At 49.9% G+C, this 22387-nt stretch overlaps 1 protein-coding gene across 1 annotated transcript; it reads left to right on the forward strand.

Moving 5' to 3' along the window:
- The first annotated feature begins 386 nt into the window (after positions 1 to 386).
- LOC147987017 (protein RGF1 INDUCIBLE TRANSCRIPTION FACTOR 1-like) lies at positions 387 to 1629 on the forward strand. The gene is made up of 3 exons (XM_087542238.1): positions 387 to 593; positions 671 to 907; positions 1420 to 1629. Exons 1-3 carry the CDS (start codon positions 387 to 389, stop codon positions 1627 to 1629), a joined length of 654 nt encoding a protein of 217 aa, XP_087398364.1.
- Positions 1630 to 22387: the final 20758 nt, after the last annotated feature.

A 22387-nucleotide genomic window follows, 5' to 3' on the forward strand; every position in this document is an offset into this window, starting at 1 on the left:
GTCAAGATTCCTTTTGTGTCTAAGGCTATACATGGAAAGAAACGCATGCAAGCAAGTCTTGTTTCGAACTGGCCTTGTACGCACTGGAAACCCTGCATGGGTTTCTTTCCATTTCCATGTCTCCCCTCTCCCTCCCAACAATTATACATAAAGAAAATCTCATCACTTCCATTTCGTAGATCTATAGAAATCAAAATTACTCCGCCGGCCGCTACCTCCACCGGAACGACGCCTCCGTCCGGGAACAACAGTCCATAGATACACATCAATCACTAGTATTGCCTATGATCCTAGCTAGAACATAAGCTGTTCTTGGCATTTTTGCGGCATCATGTGAAGCTCACATATGCATTACGTTTGTCTGCTTGGTATACATAGAGAGAGCAATGTCGTCATCGTCGGGCATGAAGTTGGGCGGCGCTCCATCATGGCTGGGGCCGCTGCTCGGCGTGAGGTTCTTCCAGCCCTGTGCCACGCACCCCAGACTGGCCAAGAATGATTGCAACCACTACTGCCTTAGCTGTGCCGGTGAGGAGAACGCCGTCTGCTGCCCCATGTGCCTCTCCGGCCACCATGACCACCAAGTCCTCCAGGTACTTAACATATACAAGTGCATCACGTGCGTACCAATGGCAGCGGCGGCATTATAGATTGATAGATATTATTGCAGATACGGCGGTCGTCATACAAGAACAGCATGGTGATCTGGGTGGCGGAGCTGGAGGAGGTTGCGGACATGTCCCTGGTGCAGCCATACATGGTCAACCACGAGAGGGTGATGTACCTCAACCCGAGGCTGCAGGCGCCGCAGCATGCCATCATGTGCTTCAGCCCCGCCGGTGCATGCCTGATGTGCGGCCGGAAACTCGTCGACGAAATCTTCCGCTTCTGCTCCCTCGGCTGCAAGGTACACACGCGCACCTAACATTTCTCGTGCAAGATTTCATAACATTTCTGTGCATTCACTAAGCGGGCGCCATGCCAATGTATAGGATCGATATGGAAAGCTAGATTAGATTACACCCGGCCATGATGCTAGCATGGTTGAAATCACCAAAATGCTTGTCAACCAGTTCATCAAATATCTTTACATGTTCCGACCGATCGACTTAAGTGGTGCATAATCCTCTGCAGAGGAACTACCTCCTAATATCATATCCCAGTGAGCAAAACATATTTGGATCCAAACACGTGAAATCTAATCTTTGGAGTATGATATGAATGTTCTTTATTTGACATTTTTGTTACTAACATGAGTTCCATCTGCTAGCAAAGTATACAAATGCAGCCTATATACATCTACTAACTAGCTGATTGTTAAGACATCTGATTGTTAAGACATGCAGCCTACATACATCTACTAACTAGCTAGTCTATATACTTTACTCATGTAAATTTATGTTTCCCCGTTGATGTCAGCTTGAAGGAATCGTGTCTGATCCCAACTTGACATTCATTCTTGATCCGGAATGCAAGTGGGAATACTCAGACTCAGACTCTACCGAAGAAGAAGAAGACGGCGGCCATCTGCCAGGCCCTAGCAACTCTCAGCCAATTGGAGGGACTAGTTACCTCCGCCAGCCAAGGAAGGGCGTCTGTGGGCCACCTCAACAGGCGCCCTTCTACTGATCTTCGTTGTTTTTGGTCCGACGTCGACATGATTTTACATTTCCAGCAATTCAAGAGCAACAACGCTTCATTAGAGACATGTTGATCTTCCTCACTTTCTAGAGATGGGTCCCAACAGTGTTTCGGTTGGTCTGAAAGTGGTGTGTCAGCATGCCTCGAATATATATTATGCATTGTAATGCCCGTGTTTGGCACTTATTTACAATATTGTGGAAGCAGCTGGTGCTTGCTATTTGTTTTGGATGCTACAATGCAGTGCTTTCCTAGATTATTAAAAACAATGTTCTCCTAAACTATTGCTTCGGTTTCCACCTAGTTTTTTAATCTCAGTTTACCCATAAACTAGAATACTTTAGCAGCGGTACCTCCCCACCCCCACCCCACGTGATCCATTTTCTACGAGCAAACACATTAAAAATTCAACAGTTTTGTTAAATTCATGCATATAGGTTGTGGTGCAAAGTCTATGAATGTATTTTGTTTGCATAAGATATGATCATGTATGCCTGGTGCAAAAAGTAAGTAACTTGTCCACTTTTCTCTCCACATAGATCACAAACTTTCATATTTTTTGTTACCAAGTTTGCAAGCAAATACTCGATGTCATAATTGACATGTAAGATTTGTTCTTATTTTTTTGCAAATCTACAACAATTATTTTGTCATTATATAAACCGATGGGGTCTATAATAGATAAAATAATCGACGGGGGCAAAATAAGCAAAATAAGCAAAAATTTAATATTTTCGGAGGAGAGCGTGATATTTTTTCTTTATATTGAAGTGATGACCTAATTATAATGATCTGCAAACTTATTTCATTATATGTAGTTTCAGCAATCACCATTTCTAATTAGACCGAGGAAGGGCGTTCAAATGGCCCTTTTCTCGTCCAGTAACATTGGCTTTTGGTTAGTGTCAGTGATGTCAACATGGTTTGTTCTATAAATTGCATGTTTAAAAGGTCAGTACATTCAGACATAGTTTGTCGGTATACTGGATGTAGATCTTTTATTGTTATTGTTATTTTTGGTGGAGAGGGTGATATTTTTTCTTTATATTGAAGTGATGACCTAATTCTAATGATCTGTAAACTTATTTCATTATCTGTAGTTTCAGCAATAACCATTTCTAATTAGGCAGAGGAAGGGCGTTCAAATGGGCCTTTTCTCGCCAGTACCGTTTGCTTTTGGTTAGTGTCAGTGATGTCAACATGGTTTGTTATGTAAATAGCATGTTTAAAAGGTCCGTACATTCAGACATAGTTTGTCGCTATACTAGATGTAGATCTTTTATTGTTATTGTTATACAACAACCTACACTCTATGAATTAAGGGCAAATGAGCATCCAAATTTCATGTACGAGAAACATGTGTGCATCTTGAAGGAAGTTGCCTCCTAATACTCCCTCCATTTTAATTTACACATATATTAGCTTTGACTGAGGTCAAACCTTAAATTGTCAGATCAAGTTCGGAGAAAACAATATGTACATTTTACACAATAAAAAAACTATATGTCGTGAAAAATATATGGAATGATGATTATAATAATATCGATTTGGTATTATATATTTTAATATATTTTCTAGAAACTGCCTCAAAGTTTATAAAGTTTGACTTCATACAAAACTACAATTCAGAGTAAATAAACACGGGGGAGTACTAGTTCCAAGGAACTGGCGAGACTGCCTCCAAGCTACAATCTGCAGGCTCTAGACAATGTGTTTAAAAAATATTGGTTGTGAATAGAAAATCACAAAACAATCCAACTATGCACGGCAGATGCTCCCTTGTCAAAGACAAGAAGATTTTGCACACATCCATAAAATAAAATAAATTTAGTCTTTCATCCTAACGAATCAGGTTCATTTTGAAGTTTAGTGGAAATCCACCTAACGAATCAAGTTCATTTTGAAGTTTAGTGGAAATCCAAATACATTTGCTTGGCACACGACACACTGTAATATTTACACACTATATTTTTTGACCTTTTGAAACTCTTCAACTCAGTATTGAAAATTGTAATACTAGGAACATGCGCCCTCCATAGTACAAAATCCACATTCCAATGTTTTATGACAATAATATTATACTATCATAAACTCCATAGAAAACAAATTCAATCTATAGCTCGAGAGAAAAATACAAATGCTCATCACTATCTCATGCATGTTATCCTGTACTCTCTCCTGTCCTTTTTACTTTGTGTATTAGATTTCTGTCAAGTCAAACTTCACAAAGTTTGACCAAATTTATATTAAAAAGTATCAACATCTCCAATACCAAATATATACTATGAAACTACGTTTCATAATAAATCTAAAAATGTTGATTTGACATTGTGAATGTTGATATTTTTCTTATAAGTTTGGTCAAAGTAGAGATGTTTTGACTTTGGACAAAACTTATATGCAGACTAAAAAGGACCGGAGGGAGTACTATTTCTGTGTGCTTTCCCTAAATTTTAGAATCATGTTGATATAGAATATGCGAAGCCTAAGGGAATCCGGCTGGTAAAGAATATGTGAATCCGACAAATAAAATTGTTGATATATTCACCGCGCTGGTTGTAAAATTTGTGCAAACATGAAAGAGCTCTCTAAAAGCACCAACAAAAGCCTACCGCTAGAGAACTGAATACAACTAGATATCTTGATGGCGGTGGTGCTTTCCATACAATCAGGCGAGTAACTCCTCCAAAGATCTCTACACCACCTCCATCGATGGCTTTTGCTAGCACTACATGCTTCACATCCTTCTACTTATCCCCGCCGAAGTCCGTGAGTCCTTTTCTAATAGTTGTGGCCGCAAGTTGTTTTCGATATTAGTTGCCCAGCTAGAAGACCAAAATGTACTTGCCAATCTTTCGAGGATGATGGAACTATCGTATCTCCCTGAAGAGATCTCCTCTGGAGCTTGTTGTCGCTCAACTAGATGTACAATCTGAAGGAAATATGCCCTAAAGGCAATACTAAAGTTATTATTTATTTCCTTATATCATGATAAATGTTTATTATTCATGCTAGAATTGTATTAACCGGAAACATAATACATGTGTGAATACATAGACAAACAGAGTGTCACTAGTATGCCTCTACTTGACTAGCTCGTTGATCAAAGATGGTTATGTTTCCTAACCATAGACATGAGTTGTCATTTGATTAACGGGATCACATCATTAGGAGAATGATGTGATTGACTTGACCCATTTCGTTAGCTTAGCACTTGATCGTTTAGTTTGTTGCTATTGCTTTCTTCATGACTTATACATGTTCCTATGACTATGAGATTATGCAACTCCCGTTTACTGGAGGAACACTTTGTGTGCTACCAAACGTCACAACGTAACTGGGTGATTATAAAGGTGCTCTACAGGTGTCTCCGAAGGTACTTGCTGGGTTGGCGTATTTCGAGATCAGGATTTGTCACTCTGATTGTCGGAGAGGTATCTCTGGGCCCTCTCGGTAATGCACATCACATAATCCTTGCAAGAATTGCAACTAGTAAGTTAGTTGCGGGATGATGTATTACGGAACGAGTAAAGAGACTTGCGGTAATGAGATTGAACTAGCTAATGAGATACCGACGATCAAATCTCGGGCAAGTAACATACCAATGACAAAGGGAACAACGTATGTTGTTATGCGGTCTGACCAATAAAAGATCTTCGTAGAATATGTAGGATCCAATGTGAGCATCCAGGTTCCGCTATTGGTTATTGACCGGAGACATGTCTCGGTCATGTCTACATTGTTCTCGAACCCGTAGGGTCCGCACGCTTAATGTTACGATGACAGTTTCATTATGAGTTTATATATTTTGATGTACCGAAGGTTGTTCGGAGTCCCGGATGTGATAACGGACATAACGAGGAGTCTCGAAATAGTCGAGACATAAATATTGATATATTGGACGACTATATTCGGGCACAGGAATGGTTCCGGGAGTTATCGGATATAAAACAGAGTACCGGGGGTTACCGAAACCCCCCCGGGGGTTAATGGGCCTCATGGTCCCAAAGTGGAGCAGAGGAGGGGCGGCCAGGGCAGGCTGCGCGCCCCTCCCCCTCTAGTCCGAATTGGACAAGGAGGCAGGGGCTGCACCCCCCCTTTCCTTTCTCCCCTCTCTCCCTTCCTTCCCCCTCTCCTAGTTGGACAAGGAAAGGAGGGAGTCCTACTCCCGGTAGGAGTTGGACTCCTCCCTGGCGCGCCTCCTCCTGGCCGGCCGCCCGTCCCCATTGCTCCTTTATATACGGGGGCAGGGGGCACCTCTAGACAACAATTGATCCTTGAGATCTATTAGCCGTGTGCGGTGCCCTCCTTCACCATAATCCTCGATAATATTGTAGCGGTGCTTAGGTGAAGCCCTGCGATGGTAGAACATCAAGATCGTCACCACGCTGTCATGCTGGCGGAACTCTTCCCTGACATTCTGCTGGATCGGAGTCCGGGGATCGTCATCGAGCTGAACGTGTGCTAGAACTCGGAGGTGCCGTAGTTTCGGTGCTTGATCGATCGGGCCGTGAAGACATATGACTACATCAACCGCGTTGTGCTAACGCTTCTGCTTCCGGTCCACGAGGGTACGTAGACAACACTCTCCCCTCTCGTTCCTATGCATCACCATGATCTTGCGTGTGCGTAGGAATTTTTTTGAAATTACTACGTTCCCCAACAGTGGCATCCGAGCCTAGGTTTTATGCGTTGATGTTATGCACGAGTAGAACACAAGTGAGTTGTGGGCGATATAAGTCATACTGCTTACCAGCATGTCATACTTTGGTTCGGCGGTATTGTTGGATGAAGCGGCCCGGACCGACATTACACGTACGCTTACGCGAGACTGGTTCTAACGACGTGCTTTGCACACAGGTGGCTGGCGGGTGTCAGTTTCTCCAACTTTAGTTGAACCGAGTGTGGCTACGCCCGGTCCTTGCGAAGGTTAAAAGAGCACCAACTTGACAAACTATCGTTGTGGTTTTGATGCGTAGGTAAGAACAGTTCTTGCTCAGCCCGTAGCAGCCACGTAAAAATTGCAACAACAAAGTAGAGGACGTCTAACTTGTTTTTGCAGGGCATGTTGTGATGTGATATGTTCAAGACGTGATGAGATATAACTTGTTGTATGAGATGATCATGTTTTGCTGAAGTTATCGGCAACAGGCAAAAGCCTTATGGTTATCTCTCTATTGCATAAGATGCAAGCGCCAAATAATTGATTTACTTTATCGCTATGCGATAGCAATAGTTGCAAGAGCAATTGTTGGCGAGACAACCATGTGATGACACATTGATATAGATCAAGATGATGGAGATCATGGTGTCATGTCGGTGACGATGGAGATCATGACGATGCTTTGGAGATTGAGATCAAAGGCACAAGATGATGATGGCCATATCATGTCACATATTATGATTGCATGTGATGTTTATCTTCTATACATCTTATTTTTCTTAGTTCGGCGGTAGCTTTATAAGATAATCTCTCACTAAATTATCAAGGTATAAGTGTTCTCCCTGAGTATGCACCGTTGCGAAAGTTCTTCGTGCTGAGACACCACGTGATGATCGGATCACTAGTAGAAAATAGGGCTATGGTCCAGGCCGGCTCAGCCCATTAGTCCCGGTTCAGTCTTTCGTGAGCCCAGGGGGCCGGCCGGGCCACGTGGGCCATTGGTCCCGGTTCGTCTGGACCTTTTGGTCCCGGTTGGTGGGACGAACCGGGATCAATGGGCCTCGCTCCTGGCCCACCACCATTGGTCCCGGTTGGTGGCTTGAACCGGGACCAAAGGCTCCCCTTTAGTCCCGGTTCATGTCATCAACCGGGACCAATGAGGTGCCTATATATACCCTCGCCCACGAGCAGAGCACTCCAGTGCTCTATTTTTCTCAAGCCGGCGAGGGGAGGGGTTTGTGGTGCTCTAGCTCACCTCCTATGCACATGAGGTGTTCGATGGAATGCCCGAGCCACACTACTTAAGCTTTCTCCTCTCGAAGCTCGACCTCCAAGCTCCATTTTCCTCGAGATTTGTCTAGATTTAGCGGTCCGTCACGCCCCGTCCCCGTCTTCACCGCCGTCGATCACCCGCGCCGATCTCATCACCGACACCACCGTGGTGAGCCTCTTGTTCTTATCTTCTTTCTGAAAGGAAAAATATTCTTACTTGTATGTTTAGATAGATACTTGTATCATTTTCTTACATTTACTATTGCGTCTTATATAGTGCGATGGTTTTGTTATCCACCCCCGTCGGCCCTCGTCCTGTGTATGATTCAGATTTGGTATGTATATTATCTTTATAACTATTGGTTCATTTATTGTTTATGAAAATTATGCCGACCAACGTGACATAGATTTTATTCATCTAGGATGTATGTGAATCAGAAATGCCAACCGACCATATTGTCGAGAGGTTAAATTTAGTTGAAGAAGAAAACAATCTGTTGAAGGAAAAAATAAAAAAAATTGAGGAGGAGAAGATGATATTGGAGTTGCATGTTGCGGATGTCGTCGATGATCACAAGATCAAGATGGATGCAATGCGCTTGAAGATTAGAAAGATTAGAAAATATGCCATTCATACCGAGGCTTGGTATCATTATGCCGTTGGATCAATTGTTACCTTGGTTGCGATTATGATCGCATTTGTTTTCGCATTGAAATGTTTTACATAGTTTCAATGTATGGTTTAATTAATTAGATGCTCTAGAGAGCTATATGTTATTAGATGAGAACTATGTATGCACTTTGGTTTTAATGTGATGATGAACTTCTATTAATTTGGACACTTAATTATATATAATCCACGCAGATGAACCGGCAATGGATGTATGGTGACAGACACACCCGCGAGTACATTAAGGGCGTGCATGAGTTTCTCGATGCGGCTGAGGCAAACAAGTAGAATGGTTTTATGTGTTGTCCATGCACTGAATGTGGGAATACGAGGTCTTACTCTAACCGGAAAATCCTTCACTCCCACCTGCTTTACAAGGGTTTCATGCCACACTATAATATTTGGACGAGGCACGGAGAAATAGGGGTTATGATGGAAGACGGCGAAGAAGAAGAGTATGATGACAACTATGTGCCCCCTGAATACGGTGATGCTGCAACGGGGGGAGCTGGTGAAGATCAAGAGGAACCAGACGATGTGCCCAATGATGCTGCCACGGGTGAAGCTGCTGAAGATCAAGAGGAACCAGACGATGTGCCCGATGATGATGATCTCCGCCGGGTCATTGTCGATGCAAGGGCGCAATTCATTAGTCAAAAGGAGAAGCTGAAGTTCGATCGCATGTTAGAGGATCACAAAAAAGGGTTATACCCCAATTGCGAAGATGGCAACACAAAGCTCGGTACCGTACTGGAATTGCTGCAGTGGAAGGCAGAGAATGCTGTGGCTGACAAAGGATTTGAGAAGCTACTGAAAATATTGAAGAAGAAGCTTCCAAAGGATAACGAATTGCCCGACAGTACATACGCAGCAAAGAAGGTCGTATGCCCTCTAGGATTGGAGGTGGAGAAGATACATGCATGCCCTAATGACTGCATCCTCTACCGCGGTGCATACAAGGATCTGAACGCATGCCCGGTATGCGGTGCGTTGCGGTATACAGACGAGATGACCCTGGTGATGTTGACGGCGAGCCCCTCAGGAAGAGAGTTCCTGCGAAGGTGATGTGGTATGCTCCTATAATACCACGGTTGAAACATCTGTTCAGAAACGAAGAGCATGCCAAGTTGATGCGATGGCATAGTGAGAACCGAAAGAAAGATGGGAAGTTGAGAGCACCCGCTGCCGGGTCGCAGTGGAGAAAAATCGAGAGAAAGTACTGGGATGAGTTTGCAAAGGACCCAAGGAATGTATGGTTTGCTTTAAGCGCGGATGGCATTAATCCTTTGGGGAGCAGAGCAGCAATCACAGCACCTGGCCCGTGACTCTATGTATGTATAACCTTCCTCCTTGGATGTGCATGAAGCGGAAGTTCATTATGATGCCAGTTCTCATCCAAGGCCCTAAGCAACCCGGCAACGAAATTGATGTGTACCTAAGGCCATTAGTTGAAGAACTTTTACAGCTGTGGAATGGAAACGGTGTACGTACGTGGGATGAGCACAGACAAGAGGAATTTAACCTTAAGGCGTTGCTGTTCGTGACCATGAACGATTGGCTCGCTCTCAGTAACCTTTCAGGACAGACAAACAAAGGATACCACGCATGCACGCACTGTTTAGATGACACTGAAAGTATATACCTGGACAAATGCAGGAAGAATGTGTACCTGGGCCATCGTCGATTTCTGCCGACCAACCATCAATGTCAAAAGAAAGGCAAGCATTTCAAAGGCGAGGCAGATCACCGGAAGAAGCCCACCATGCGCACCGGTGATCACGTGCTTGCTATGGTCAATGATTTACACTACGTTGTCGGTGTACTAGAGTAGGGGTACCCTAGTATCCCGAACTTGTGCACGGACAGTCGCAGCATCCCGCGCAAGGCTTGCCGGGTGACCGCCAAGATCCTCCGAGGTTCCTTTGGAGCCATTCAAGAACAAAGTACTCAAACCAAGGCCCCGGCAAGGAGCTGGCCGGGAAGGAAACAAGACCCCGGCAAGAGGAGCTTGCCGGGAAGACTATCAGAAGCACCCCGAGACCCCGGCAAGAGGAGCTTGCCGGGAAGGCCAACCCAGGCATACCAAGAAAACTTGCCGCGGCGCGCTACGCGCCCCGGCGAGGCCCAGTGAGCGACAAGCTCCCGGACGCGACAAGACAACAACCGCGGCAAGGCGCTTGCCGCGGCAAACCGCCTCTCCGAGCCCGCGCTCCAGCACAACCACCACGTGTCGCTCTGGGGGCCCCTCCCAAGCACACGTGGTAGGAGGTCACGCAGCTAGGGGTGCGAGGTGGCGAGCAGGCGCTGACGAGATAACCATCGTGGCAAACGGTGGCGTCCCTAGCGGTCCCTCTCGGTACTGTTTAGGCGACACAGACGGGCATTTAATGCCCTTGTCCCCTGCCGTCAGGGTTAGGTATGATAACACTGTAGCGGGTAGCTATGCCTACTACAGCACCTAGTTGTGCCTATCCGCGGCACCCTTTCCATTTTTGCCCTTGGCCCCCGTTGCTCTATGTCGGTAACCCCTTGAGTATAAAAGGAGGCCCGTGTGCAACGTAGAGGGGGGTCGGCCATTTTGAGAGCCTTCGGGAGGACGGCCATTCCAGACACACACGCTCGGTCTCGCTAGCAGCTGGAGAGTACTGTAGCACTCCGCACTCCCGAGCTAGAAATCAATACCAAACCACAAAGCAGGAGTAGGGTTTTACGCATCCATGCGGCCCGAACCTGGGTAAATCGCTCGCGTGCTTCGCCTCGATTTGCCCTTCGCACGACCAACCACCCGCGTGCTTTGTCTCGATCTGCTCTTTGCGCGACCTCCTCCCCCCGCCGAACCAAAAGGGACCCGGTCCGCCGGTCCCATAGGTGTCCGCGGATCAGAAACCCCGGCATCTCCGGCGCGCCAGGTAGGGGGCGTCGAAGTTGTGTGAACCAGATCCGGCGTCCTCGCGGGCTAGATCTTCGTCGTCTTCAGATCTGGCGTTCTCGCGAGCTAGATCTTCATCATCTTCATCAACCTGCCGCCGAAGAAGAAAGTTTCGGAGGCAGCTGCTCCGTCCGCGCCGAGCCAGCCACCGCCGGAGCAAACGGTTGGTGAGGCAGGCGCCGGCGGAAGGGCACGCGTCGACGAGCGAGCTCGCGGTGCTGCCAGGTCCAAGGACAAGGCTGCGCTGCCCATCGGCGGCGTAGCCGGCTCCCACAACGACCGGGCGCACTCCAAGACCTCGGCGTCCGTGCATGCACCGCGCCCATCTCAGGAGGCGCGGGACCGGCAGCGTCATGGTACTCACGGTGCCATGCGCTCGCTAGACCAAGATCGAGCTGGTGGATCTCGGAGCGCTCAAGACCACCATGCACGTCAACAAGCCGGCGCGAGCGACACACGGTCGCCTGGACGGGATACTGCTCCTTCTAACGTGGTTAGAAGTCCGAGCATATCCCGCTCCTCGCACCGTTCGCTACCGCCGCCCGCCACCGCAGCCGAAGCTTTGGCGCGAGCTCAGCTGCTCCTCGACTAACCCCCAGCGCCGGACAAGATCGACGACTGGAGGGCCACTATCCAGAGTCTCATCGGCTTCGCCAACGGCGACACTCCGCGGCAGCCGAGCACGTTTAGGCCACTGCGAGCCAGCCAGGCGCGAGCCAGAGACGACAAGACTGGTGGGGGTGCAACCACTGTGCACTCTCCACCCCGAAGGCCAAGATCGCCGACTCGCCGGATCCGCCTCGACAGCGACTCCACCGCGTCGTTAGATCCGCGAGTTCGTCGCGATCAGCGCCAAGTTCTTCAAGAACGACAGCAAGAAGACGCTCGTACTCGCATCGAGCGCCGGAGAGAAGCGCGGCGTCAATCTGACCAGCGCGCTGGGCCCTCTGTTGACATGCATGCGCTAGGGGAACCAGGTGGCTTGCCGTACGCGGTAGGTTGCCCTGCGTTCACTCGTGAGCTGCGGCAAGTCCAGTGGCCCAGTACGAAGAATTTCAAGCCAGACGTACCAGAGAAGTACGACGGCAAGTTGCATCCGTCGGAGTTCCTCAGCATCTACACCATAGCGGTGCAGGCTGCTGGGGGACGGGACGACAAGATCCTTGCCAACTACTTCCCGCTGGTGCTTAAGCCCAACGTCAGGTCCTGGCTCATGCACTTGCCGGACAACTCCATATCCTCCTGGGCTGATCTATGCCATCAGTTTGTCGGCGCCTTTACAGACGGCCACAAACCTCATGGCCAAGAGAGTGATCTTCATTTGCTCGTCCAGAAGGAAGGAGAACCTCTGCGCAAGTACATTCAGAGGTTCAGCCGTGTACAGTACAACATCCCAGACGTCCACCCCGCCGCGGTCATCAGCGCGTTCCACCAGAACGTGCGTAACCGCAGGATGCGGGAGGAGATGGCGATGTGCAGGATCAGAGACGTCAGCGAGCTATATGCCCTGGCCGACAAGTGTGCACGAGCTGAGGAGGGGAGGAGACTCCCCGGAGAGAAGACCGGAGCGGAAGGGTCTGACAGTGAAGATGCTGCCCCGGCAAGGAAAAACCGGCGGCGGAACAGGAAGAAGCAGAACAAAGAGGTGCTAGTCGTTGAGCAGTCCGACGACGAAGGTGGCGCCAAGAAGGCTACAGTTGGTTGCCCCGGCAAGGAAGTTGCCGCGTGCACCAACTGTCAGGCTGTGGCAGTCGCCGACAAGCAGGGCAGCTCCGGCAAGCAATACTGCAAGATTCACCGCACCAAGGGCCATGACCTCCAGAGCTGCAAGAAGGTCGAGCAGCTCGTCCAGCAACAGAAAGCTGAGTACGAGCGGCGCGACAAGGAGAGAGCCCAAGGGGGTGCCGAGAAATCTGGCGAGAAGTGCACCGGCTAGGAAGAACGCCGCGGCAAGGCCAAGCAGCGGCAAGGAGACAGACCTCCCCGCGGTCGCGACAAGGATGAAGACGACGATGACGATGAAGACATGGATGACGTTGAGACCAGTGAGCAGGAGTTTCAGAAAGCCACAGAGGTCTTGTGCGTTGACGGTGGTGCTTCTCTGCATACCTCGCACCGCCAACTCAAACAGTGGGTGCGGGAAGTCAATGCAGCGGAACCACCCATCGAATCGCGCAAGCTTCTGAAGTGGTCCAGCACGCCTATCATCTTTGACATTGAGGACCACCCTGATCGCACAACTGCGGTCGGGTGTCTGCCGATGTTGGTTTCACCAACTATCCGCAACCTCAAAGTCACCAAGATGCTAGTTGATGGCGGGGCCGGCTTAAACCTGATCTCCTCCGCTGTACTCCGAAAACTCCAGATCCCTGACAGCGAGCTCGAAGAGACCGGCACGTTCCAAGGAATCAATCCGGGAAGGAACAAGCCGAAGGGGAAGGTCACGCTGCCGGTAACATTTGGCGGCGAGCTGAACTTCAGGACTGAGAGGGTCACATTCGACATTGCTGATATTCCATTGCCTTACAATGGGATACTTGGCCGTCCAGCACTCGCCAAGTTCATGGCGGCCTCTCACTATGCATATAACGTGCTGAAGATGCCAGGCCCGATAAGCGTCATTTCTGTCCCTGGCGACAAGAAGGATGCTCTTATCTGTGCCGACAAGATCTACCGGGAAGCAGCAGCCACGGCAGATCGCAATCCACTTGCCGCTGAAGCTCCCGGGGGGAAGAAGACCAAGTCCGGCAAGAGTTCTGGTGCCCACTCCGGCAAGCGCGCCTCTTCGGAGTGCTGCGCTGCCGTCGAGGACGCGCCATCAAGCTCCACCGGCAAGGCCAAGTCCGGCAAGAACTCTGATGCCCGCTCTGGCAAGCGCACCTCTTCAGAGTGCTGCGCTGCCGTCGAGGACGCACCATCGAGCTCCACCGGCAAGCGCGAGAAGACGATGGCAGCTCCGCCTGAGACGAAGAGGGTATCCGCCAAGGAGGACGGCACTGGTGGTACCTTCACCATCAGTGCCACGCTTGACCCTAAATAGGAAAGCGCGCTCGTTGCTTTCCTGCGGGTGAATGTCGACGTGTTTGCATGGCAGCTGTCTGACATCCCCGGTGTTCCCAGGAAAGTGATTGAGCACCACCTTGCCGTTTGTCCCCATGCGCGGCCCGTCAAGCAGAGGGTCAGGAAGCAGGCGGTGGAGCGCCAAGAATTCATTGCAGAAGAGATCAAGAAACTGGAAGCAGCAGGCCTCGTCAGAGGAGTGCTCCATCCCACGTGGTTGGCCAATCCTGTAGTCGTGCGCAAGGCAAACGGAAATGGAGGCTTTGTATCGATTTTACTGATGTTAACAAAGCTTGTCCCAAAGACCCATTCCCTTTGCCACGCATTGACCAGATTGTTGACTCCACAGCAGGATGTGATTTGCTTTCGTTTCTTGATGCATACTCAGGATATCATCAGATCTTCATGGCAGAAGAGGATGAGGAGAAGACCGCATTTATTACTCCATGTGGCACGTACTGTTTCGTATGGATGCCTTTCGGATTAAAAAATGCTGGTTCGACATTTGCAAGAGTAGTCCATATTGCTCTCGAGCCACAAATACACAGAAATGTGGAAGCCTACATGGATGATATAGTGGTCAAGAGCAAGGACAGAGCAACCCTGATTCAAGATTTAGACGAGACCTTTGCAAATCTGCGCAAGATCAGCCTCAAGCTCAACCCAGAGAAGTGTGTGTTTGGAGTTCCCTCCGGCAAGCTTCTCGGGTTCTTCGTGTCTCAGCGGGGAATTGAAGCCAATCCCGACAAGATCAAGGCCATCGAGCAGATTGAAGCACCAAAGCGCGTCAAGGATGTACAGAAACTTGCCGGTTGCGTGGCTGCTCTCAGCAGGTTTATCTCTCGGTCTGCTAAGCGCGCCCGGCCATTTTTCAAATTATTGAAAAAGGCAGGTCCAATGAAATGGACTCCGGAAGCGGAGGCTGCGCTGCAAGACCTGAAGAGATACCGGTCCTCCCCTCCAATACTTGTCGCACCTAAGCCACAAGAGAAATTGCTGCTGTACATAGCGGCAACCAATCAAGTGGTTAGTGCTGCGCTAGTAGCAGAGAGGGAGGCAGATGATGAGCCAGCAACCGCGGCAAGCGCATCCAGCGACGAGCAGGGGGCTTCCCGACAAGCTCTGGTCCCGACAAAGATGGATCTGCGCAGATGCACGGGGAGACACGGAAGAGAATGGTGCAGCGCCCAGTTTACTTTGTCAGTTCCCAACTGCAGGGGGCTTGGTCAAGGTACTCTGGTGTGCAGAAATTGCTTTTCGGCCTTCTCATGGCCTCGAGAAAGCTGCGCCATTACTTCCAAGCACATGAGATCACAGTTGTCACTCGCTTTCCGCTGAAGAGGATACTGCAGAATCCAGAAGCGACAGGCAGGATTGTTGAGTGGGCACTGGAACTGTCAAGCTTTGGTCTCAAGTTTGAAAGCACTTCAACTATCCAGAGAAGAGCATTGGCGGAATTTATAGCAGAGTGGACGCCAACACCAGATGAAGAAATTCCAGAGACGAGCGTCCCCGACAAGGAAGCAAGCAAAGAGTGGCTGATGTACTTTGATGGTGCCTTTTCGCTGCAAGGCGCCGGCGCTGGTGTGCTGCTTATCGCACCCACCAGAGAGCACCTCAAGTACATAGTCCAGATGCACTTTCCCAAGGAGCAAGCAACAAACAATACTGCAGAGTATGAGGGATTGCTTGCCGGTCTCAGGATCGCGGCAGACCTTGGGATCAAGAAGCTCATTGTCAGGGGTGACTCACAGCTTGTCGTCCGCCAAGTAAACAAGAATTATCAGAGTCCGTTGATGGAAGCTTACGTCGACGAAGTGAGAAAGCTAGAAGAGCGCTTTGACGGCCTGCAAATGGAGCATGTTCCAAGAGCTCAGAACGCCATTGCAGATGGCCTGTCAAAGTGTGCCGCACTTAAGTTACCTGTGGAACCAGGGACCTTCGTGCTCAAGCTAACTCAGCCGTCCGTAAGACCATCATCTGGACAGAGCAAGAAGAGGAAGTTGATTCCTGGTGACTACCTGCCGGCAGAGCTTCCCGAAGCCGCCGCCCAGAAGGTCCCCAAGATCAACACCGGAGGCGCTGAGGAGCAGTCCGCTCCGGCAAGCCCTAGGGCTTGTTCCGTTGAAGCAGAAGCTCCCGGCGAGCTTGTCGCGGAACGTCACGCTCCGGCAGAGACACAGCTTCTCGCCGTAGAAGTGGATATCCCCGCGGCAATCTCCAAGATCAACACTAAGAGTGCTGAGGAGCAAAATGCTCCGGCAAGCCCTAGGGTTTGTTCCGTTGTAGCAGAAGCTCCCGACAAGTTTTGCTCCGGCAAGCTTGCCGGGGAACGTCAAGCTCCGGCAGAGATCCAGGTTCTCGCCGTAGAAGCGGACGTTCCCGCAGCCGCAGATTTTCCTTTAGTCCTTGTTGTCGAGCCACAGGCTCCAACATGGGCGCAGCAGATTGTCCGTTTCCTTCAGACAGGAGAACTTCCCGAAGAGTCAGAAGAAGCCGAAAGAGTAGCCCGGCAGTCAAGTATGTACCAGTTCGTCGACAAGACACTGTACAGAAGAAGACTCAACGGTGTGAAATTGAGGTGTATCCCCCGGGAAGACGGACAAAAGCTGTTGGCAGAGATACACGGAGGCATATGTGGTCACCACATCGGCGCAAGAGCACTTGTCGGCAAAGCATTCCGGCAAGGTTTCTTCTGGCCAGCAGCCCTCCAGGATGCAACTGCACAAGTAACCAAGTGTGAAGCGTGCCAGTTCCATTCCAAGCAGATACACCAGCCAGCTCAAGCTCTCCAGACGATCCCTTTATCCTGGCCATTTTCGGTCTGGGGGCTCGACATCCTCGGCCCCTTTCCCTGAGCTGTCGGGGTCTTTGAGTACTTGTACGTCGCAATCGACAAGTTCACAAAGTGGCCGGAAGTGGAACCAGTGAGGAAGGTGACTGCACAGTCAGCCGTCAAGTTCTTCAGGTCAATTGTTTGCCGCTTCGGGATCCCTAACAGGATAATCACCGACAACGGTACACAATTCATGAGCCACGCCTTCATGCAGTACGTCCAAGATCTCGGCGCCAAGGTCTGCTTCGCTTCTGTTGCTCACCCGAGAAGCAACGGTCAAGCGGAGAGGGCAAACGCTGAGGTGCTGCGCGGGCTCAAGACCAGAACTTTCGTCAGGCTGCACAAGTGTGGAAGAAACTAGATCGAGGAGCTACCGGTGGTTCTTTGGTCGATCAGAACGACGCCAAATCGAGCCACTGGACAGACACCCTTTGCTCTAGTCTATGGAGCAGAGGCAGTTACCCCCACGGAACTCGTATACGGGTCACCTCGAGTGCTCGCTTACGATGAGCTTGAGCAAGAGCGGCTGCGGCAAGATGACGCGCTGCTCCTTGAGGAAGATCGTCTTCAGGCTGCTGTGCGAGCTGCTCGCTACGAGCAAGCTTTGCGTCGCTACCATAGCCGCAAAGTTAATGCCAGAAGTCTCGAGGAAGGCGACCTTGTTCTTCGGCGCGTTCAGTCGGCCAAGAATTCTAACAAGTTGACGCCGAAGTGGGAAGGCCCTTACCGGGTGAAACGAGTCACTAGGCCTGGCGCTGTCCGCCTTGAGACCGAAGATGGCTTTCCAGTGAGCAACTCCTGGAACATCGAGCATCTTCATAAGTTTTACCCGTAAGGCGCGGTTGTCGGGCCCTGCCCGGCAACCACCTTTCTGTACAAGTCTTGCCGCTGTTGCATGTAATCCTTTGTACAGAGCCAGGCGCAGACCCTGAGCACCAGTAAATGAAGCGCTGCCACCCCGGGGTTATAGCATGCATGCTAGGTCGAGTCTCGTCCTTGGTTAGGGTTGATAGTGCCTAACAGCGGCTAACCCCTAGCTTAGAGGTCGAGTGTCCGTCCCTTTGCTTTTCCTTCATTCGCAGGGCTCGCATATCCTGGCCAGACCGCTTGAGGACGAAAAGGAGAAGAAGGGCGCGCCGGCACCTGGGCCCCGGCAAGCCAGTGTTGCCGGGGGCTGCGAATGCCAAGACACACCCACGGCAAGCCAGAGTTGCCGGGGGCTGCGATATCAGATAAGTCTTTCATCCCTCATCATGCACCCTCTTATGGACTGGGGAATACGAAACCGCGTTTCTTCCCGAAAACTGCCGTGCTCCCTCAACTCTAGGCCCTGGAGCACGTTCCCGGGGCCAAGTTTGGTTGTAGTCGCGGCAGCAAAGGGATGAAACGAGGAGGCCGCACCCATCTCATTCCCGCCTCCGTCAAAGGCGTGAGAAAGGTCGGGCGATGTGGGAGGGCGGCAGGGCCTGTTGCCGGGAGATGAAACGTCTGTCCGAAGGACACCAAGGATTTGCTCCTTGGCATGGGTTCAACCCGCGAGACAAGTAACCCGGCAAGCATCCCCTTTTCATTAAAAAACATCCCACTCAGGTACAGTCCATAGAGGATGAAAAACATGAAAGAGAGGATTACAAGTCTTAAATGCAGCTAAGGCCCGAAGGCTTACAAATTAAAAAGATGAGATGCCCGTAATCCCTTTCATGTCCCTCTCTTCAGGAGGTAGGTCAAGGAGGCGAAAAGGGCAAAAGAGGCGCCTAGGCGAGCTACGGGTGCCAGAAGACACCAAGAGAACATCCGGGGGGCCGACCGAGGGCTTGACGGTGATGGCGACGCCGGAAGCGGGGCTCGAAGACGGGGCGGCGGGACGTCAGCACGCTGTCGAGGGCACCACGCCCTCGTACTCCGACCTGACGGCCCTGTCGCCAGCCCTCTTCCCCTTCCGCAGCCTCCCTACGCCAGCCGCCCAAGGAGACGCCCCCGGGGAGTTCAAGGAGCCGGCGACACGGATGATGGGGTCGCCGGTGCCGTGCGGAGCGGCGCCCAACACCTAGTCGGACCCGCCATCCCGGCGCCCGCTACCCTCATCGTCGCTGTCGCTCCCCTCCTCGTCACTCTCGCTCGAGGGGGAGCCTTCGCTATCGGAGGAGCTGTCCACGCAGCACTTCGCCCGAGTGCCGAAGCACCCGAAGGCCTTGACGGAGAGGAGATCGCCCTCCGTTAACTTAAAATGGAGGGTAAACCCCTCCATCAGGCTGTGGATGCGCGCGAACGTCTTCCACCCTCGGTCGAGATACATCACATTAGGGGCTGGGAACACAACACGGACTCGCGTGCCGCTGATCCCACAGCCCCTCATGTTGGAAATATGCCCTAGAGGCAATAATAAATTGATTATTATTATATTTCCTTGTTCATGATAATCGTTTATTATCCATGCTATAATTGTATTGATAGGAAACTCAGATACATTTGTGGATACATAGACAACACCATGTCCCTAGTAAGCCTCTAGTTGACTAGCTCGTTGATCAATAGATGGTTACGGTTTCCTAACCATGGACATTGGATGTCGTTGATAACGGGATCACATCATTAGGAGAATGATGTGATGGACAAGACCCAATCCTAAGCATAGCACTAGATCGTGTAGTTCATCTGTTATAGCTTTTCTAATGTCAAGTATCATTTCCTTAGACCATGAGATTGTGCAACTCCCGGATACTGTAGGAATGCTTTGGGTGTATCAAACGTCACAACGTAACCGGGTGACTATAAACGTGCATTACAGGTATCTCCGAAAGTGTCTGTTGGGTTGGCACGAATCGAGATTGGGATTTGTCACTCCGTGTAAGCGGAGAGGTATCTCTGGGCCCACTCGGTAGGACATCATCATAATGTGCACAATGTGATCAAGGAGTTGATCACGGGATGATGTGTTACGGAACGAGTAAAGAGACTTGCCAGTAACGAGATTGAACAAGGTATCGGTATACCGACGATCGAATCTCGGGCAAGTATCGTACCGATAGACAAAGGGAATTGTATACGGGATTGATTAAGTCCTTGACATCGTGGTTCATCCGATGAGATCATCGTGGAACATGTGGGAGCCAACATGGGTATCCAGATCCCGCTGTTGGTTATTGACCGGAGATCGTCTCGGTCATGTCTGCATGTCTCCCGAACCCGTAGGGTCTACACACTTAAGGTTCGATGACGCTAGGGTTATAAAGGAAGTTTGTATGTGGTTACCGAATGTTGTTCGGAGTCCCGGATGAGATCCCGGACGTCACGAGGAGTTCCGGAATGGTCCGGAGGAAAAGATTTATATATGGGAAGTCCTGTTTTGGTTACCGGAAGAGTTTCGGGGTTTATCGGTAATGTACCGGGACCACCGGGAGGGTCCCGGGGGTCCACCAAGTGGGGCCACCAGCCCGGGGGGGCCACATGGGCTGTAGGGAGTGTTCCTTGGCCTACATGGGCCAAGGGCACCAGCCCCACTAAGGCCTATGCGCCTAAGAGATGGAGAGGGGGCAAACCCTAATGGGATATGGGCCTTAGGGCCCATATTGGTGCGCCTCCCTCTCCCATCCCCTCTTGGCCGCCCCCCTTGCTCCCCATCTAGGGCTGCCGCCCCCCTAGGGGTGGGAACCCTAGAGGGGGCGCAGCCCCTCCCCTTCCCCTATATATATGAGGCCTAGGGACGCCCATAACACACGCGATTCGATCTCTCGTTGGTGCAGCCCTGCATCTCTCTATCCCTCCTCTTCTGTGGTGCTTGGCGAAGCCCTGCAGGATTGCCACGCTCCTCCATCACCACCACGGCGTTGTGCTGCTGCTGGATGGAGTCTTCCTCAACCTCTCCCTCTCTCCTTGCTGGATCAAGGCGTGGGAGATGTCACCGGGCTGCACTTGGTCATCGGTGATTTGAATCACGACGAGTACGACTCCATCAACCCCGTTCACTTGAACGCTTCCGCTTAGCGATCTACAAGGGCATGTAGATGCACTCTCCTTCCCCTCGTTGCTGGTTTCTCCATAGATAGATCTTGGTGACACGTAGGAAAATTTTGAATTTCTGCTACGTTCCCCAACAGTGGCATCATGAGCTAGGTCTATGCGTAGTTTCTATGCACGAGTAGAACACAAAGTAGTTGTGGGCGTTGATTTTGTTCAATATGCTTGCCGTTACTAGTCTTATCTTGATTCGGCGGCATCGTGGGATGAAGCGGCCCGGACCAACCTTACACGTATGCTTACGTGAGACCGGTTCCACCGACTAACATGCACTAGTTGCATAAGGTGGCTGGCGGGTGTCTGTCTCTCCCACTTTAGTCGGATCGGATTTGATGAAAAGGGTCCTTATGAAGGGTAAATAGCAACTGGCATATCACGTTGTGGTTTTGCGTAGGTAAGAAACGTTCTTGCTAGAAACCCATAGCAGCCACGTAAAACATGCAAACAACAATTAGAGGACGTCTAACTTGTTTTTGCAGGGTATGCTATGTGATGTGATATGGCCAAAAGGATGTGATGAATGATATATGTGATGTATGAGATTGATCATGTTCTTGTAATAGGAATCACGACTTGCATGTCGATGAGTATGACAACCGGCAGGAGCCATAGGAGTTGTCTTAATTTATTTATGACCTGCGTGTCAACATAAACGTCATGTAATTACTTTACTTTATTGCTAACCGTTAGCTATAGTAGTAGAAGTAATAGTTGGCGAGACAACTTCATGAAGACACAATGATGGAGATCATGATGATGGAGATCATGGTGTCATGCCGGTGACAAGATGATCATGGAGCCCCAAGATGGAGATCAAAGGAGCTATATGATATTGGCCATATCATGTCACTATTATTTGATTGCATTGATGTTTATCATGTTTATACATCTTATTTGCTCAGAACGACGGTAGTAAATAGGATGATCCCTCATTAAAATTTCAAGAAGTGTTCTCCCCTAACTGTGCACCGTTGCTACAGTTCGTCGTTTCTAAGCACGTCGTGATGATCGGGTGTGATGGATCCTTACGTTCACATACAACGGGTGTAAGACAGTTTTATACATGCAAAACACTTAGGGTTAACTTGACGAGCCTAGCATGTACAGACATGGCCTCGGAACACAGAAGACCGAAAGGTCGAGCATGAGTTGTATGACAGATACGATCAACATGAAGATGTTCACCGATGTTGACTAGTCCGTCTCACGTGATGATCGGACACGGCCTAGTTGACTCGGATCATGTAATCACTTAGATGACTAGAGGGATGTCGATCTGAGTGGGAGTTCATAAGATGA

The sequence above is a fragment of the Triticum urartu genome, chromosome 2A (assembly GCF_056163025.1).
Source record: "Triticum urartu cultivar PI428250 chromosome 2A, HENAU_Tu73, whole genome shotgun sequence".
Classification (NCBI taxonomy): Eukaryota; Viridiplantae; Streptophyta; class Magnoliopsida; order Poales; family Poaceae; genus Triticum; species Triticum urartu.

Excerpts from the sequence above, each read along its gene's own strand:
- LOC147987017 (XM_087542238.1), top strand. The coding sequence starts at position 387 with ATGTCGTCATCGTCGGGCATGAAGTTGGGCGGCGCTCCATCATGGCTG. Across the intron at positions 594-670 it reads ATGACCACCAAGTCCTCCAG|ATACGGCGGTCGTCATACAA; the intron begins GTACTTAACATA and ends ATATTATTGCAG. Across the intron at positions 908-1,419 it reads TCTGCTCCCTCGGCTGCAAG|CTTGAAGGAATCGTGTCTGA; the intron begins GTACACACGCGC and ends CGTTGATGTCAG.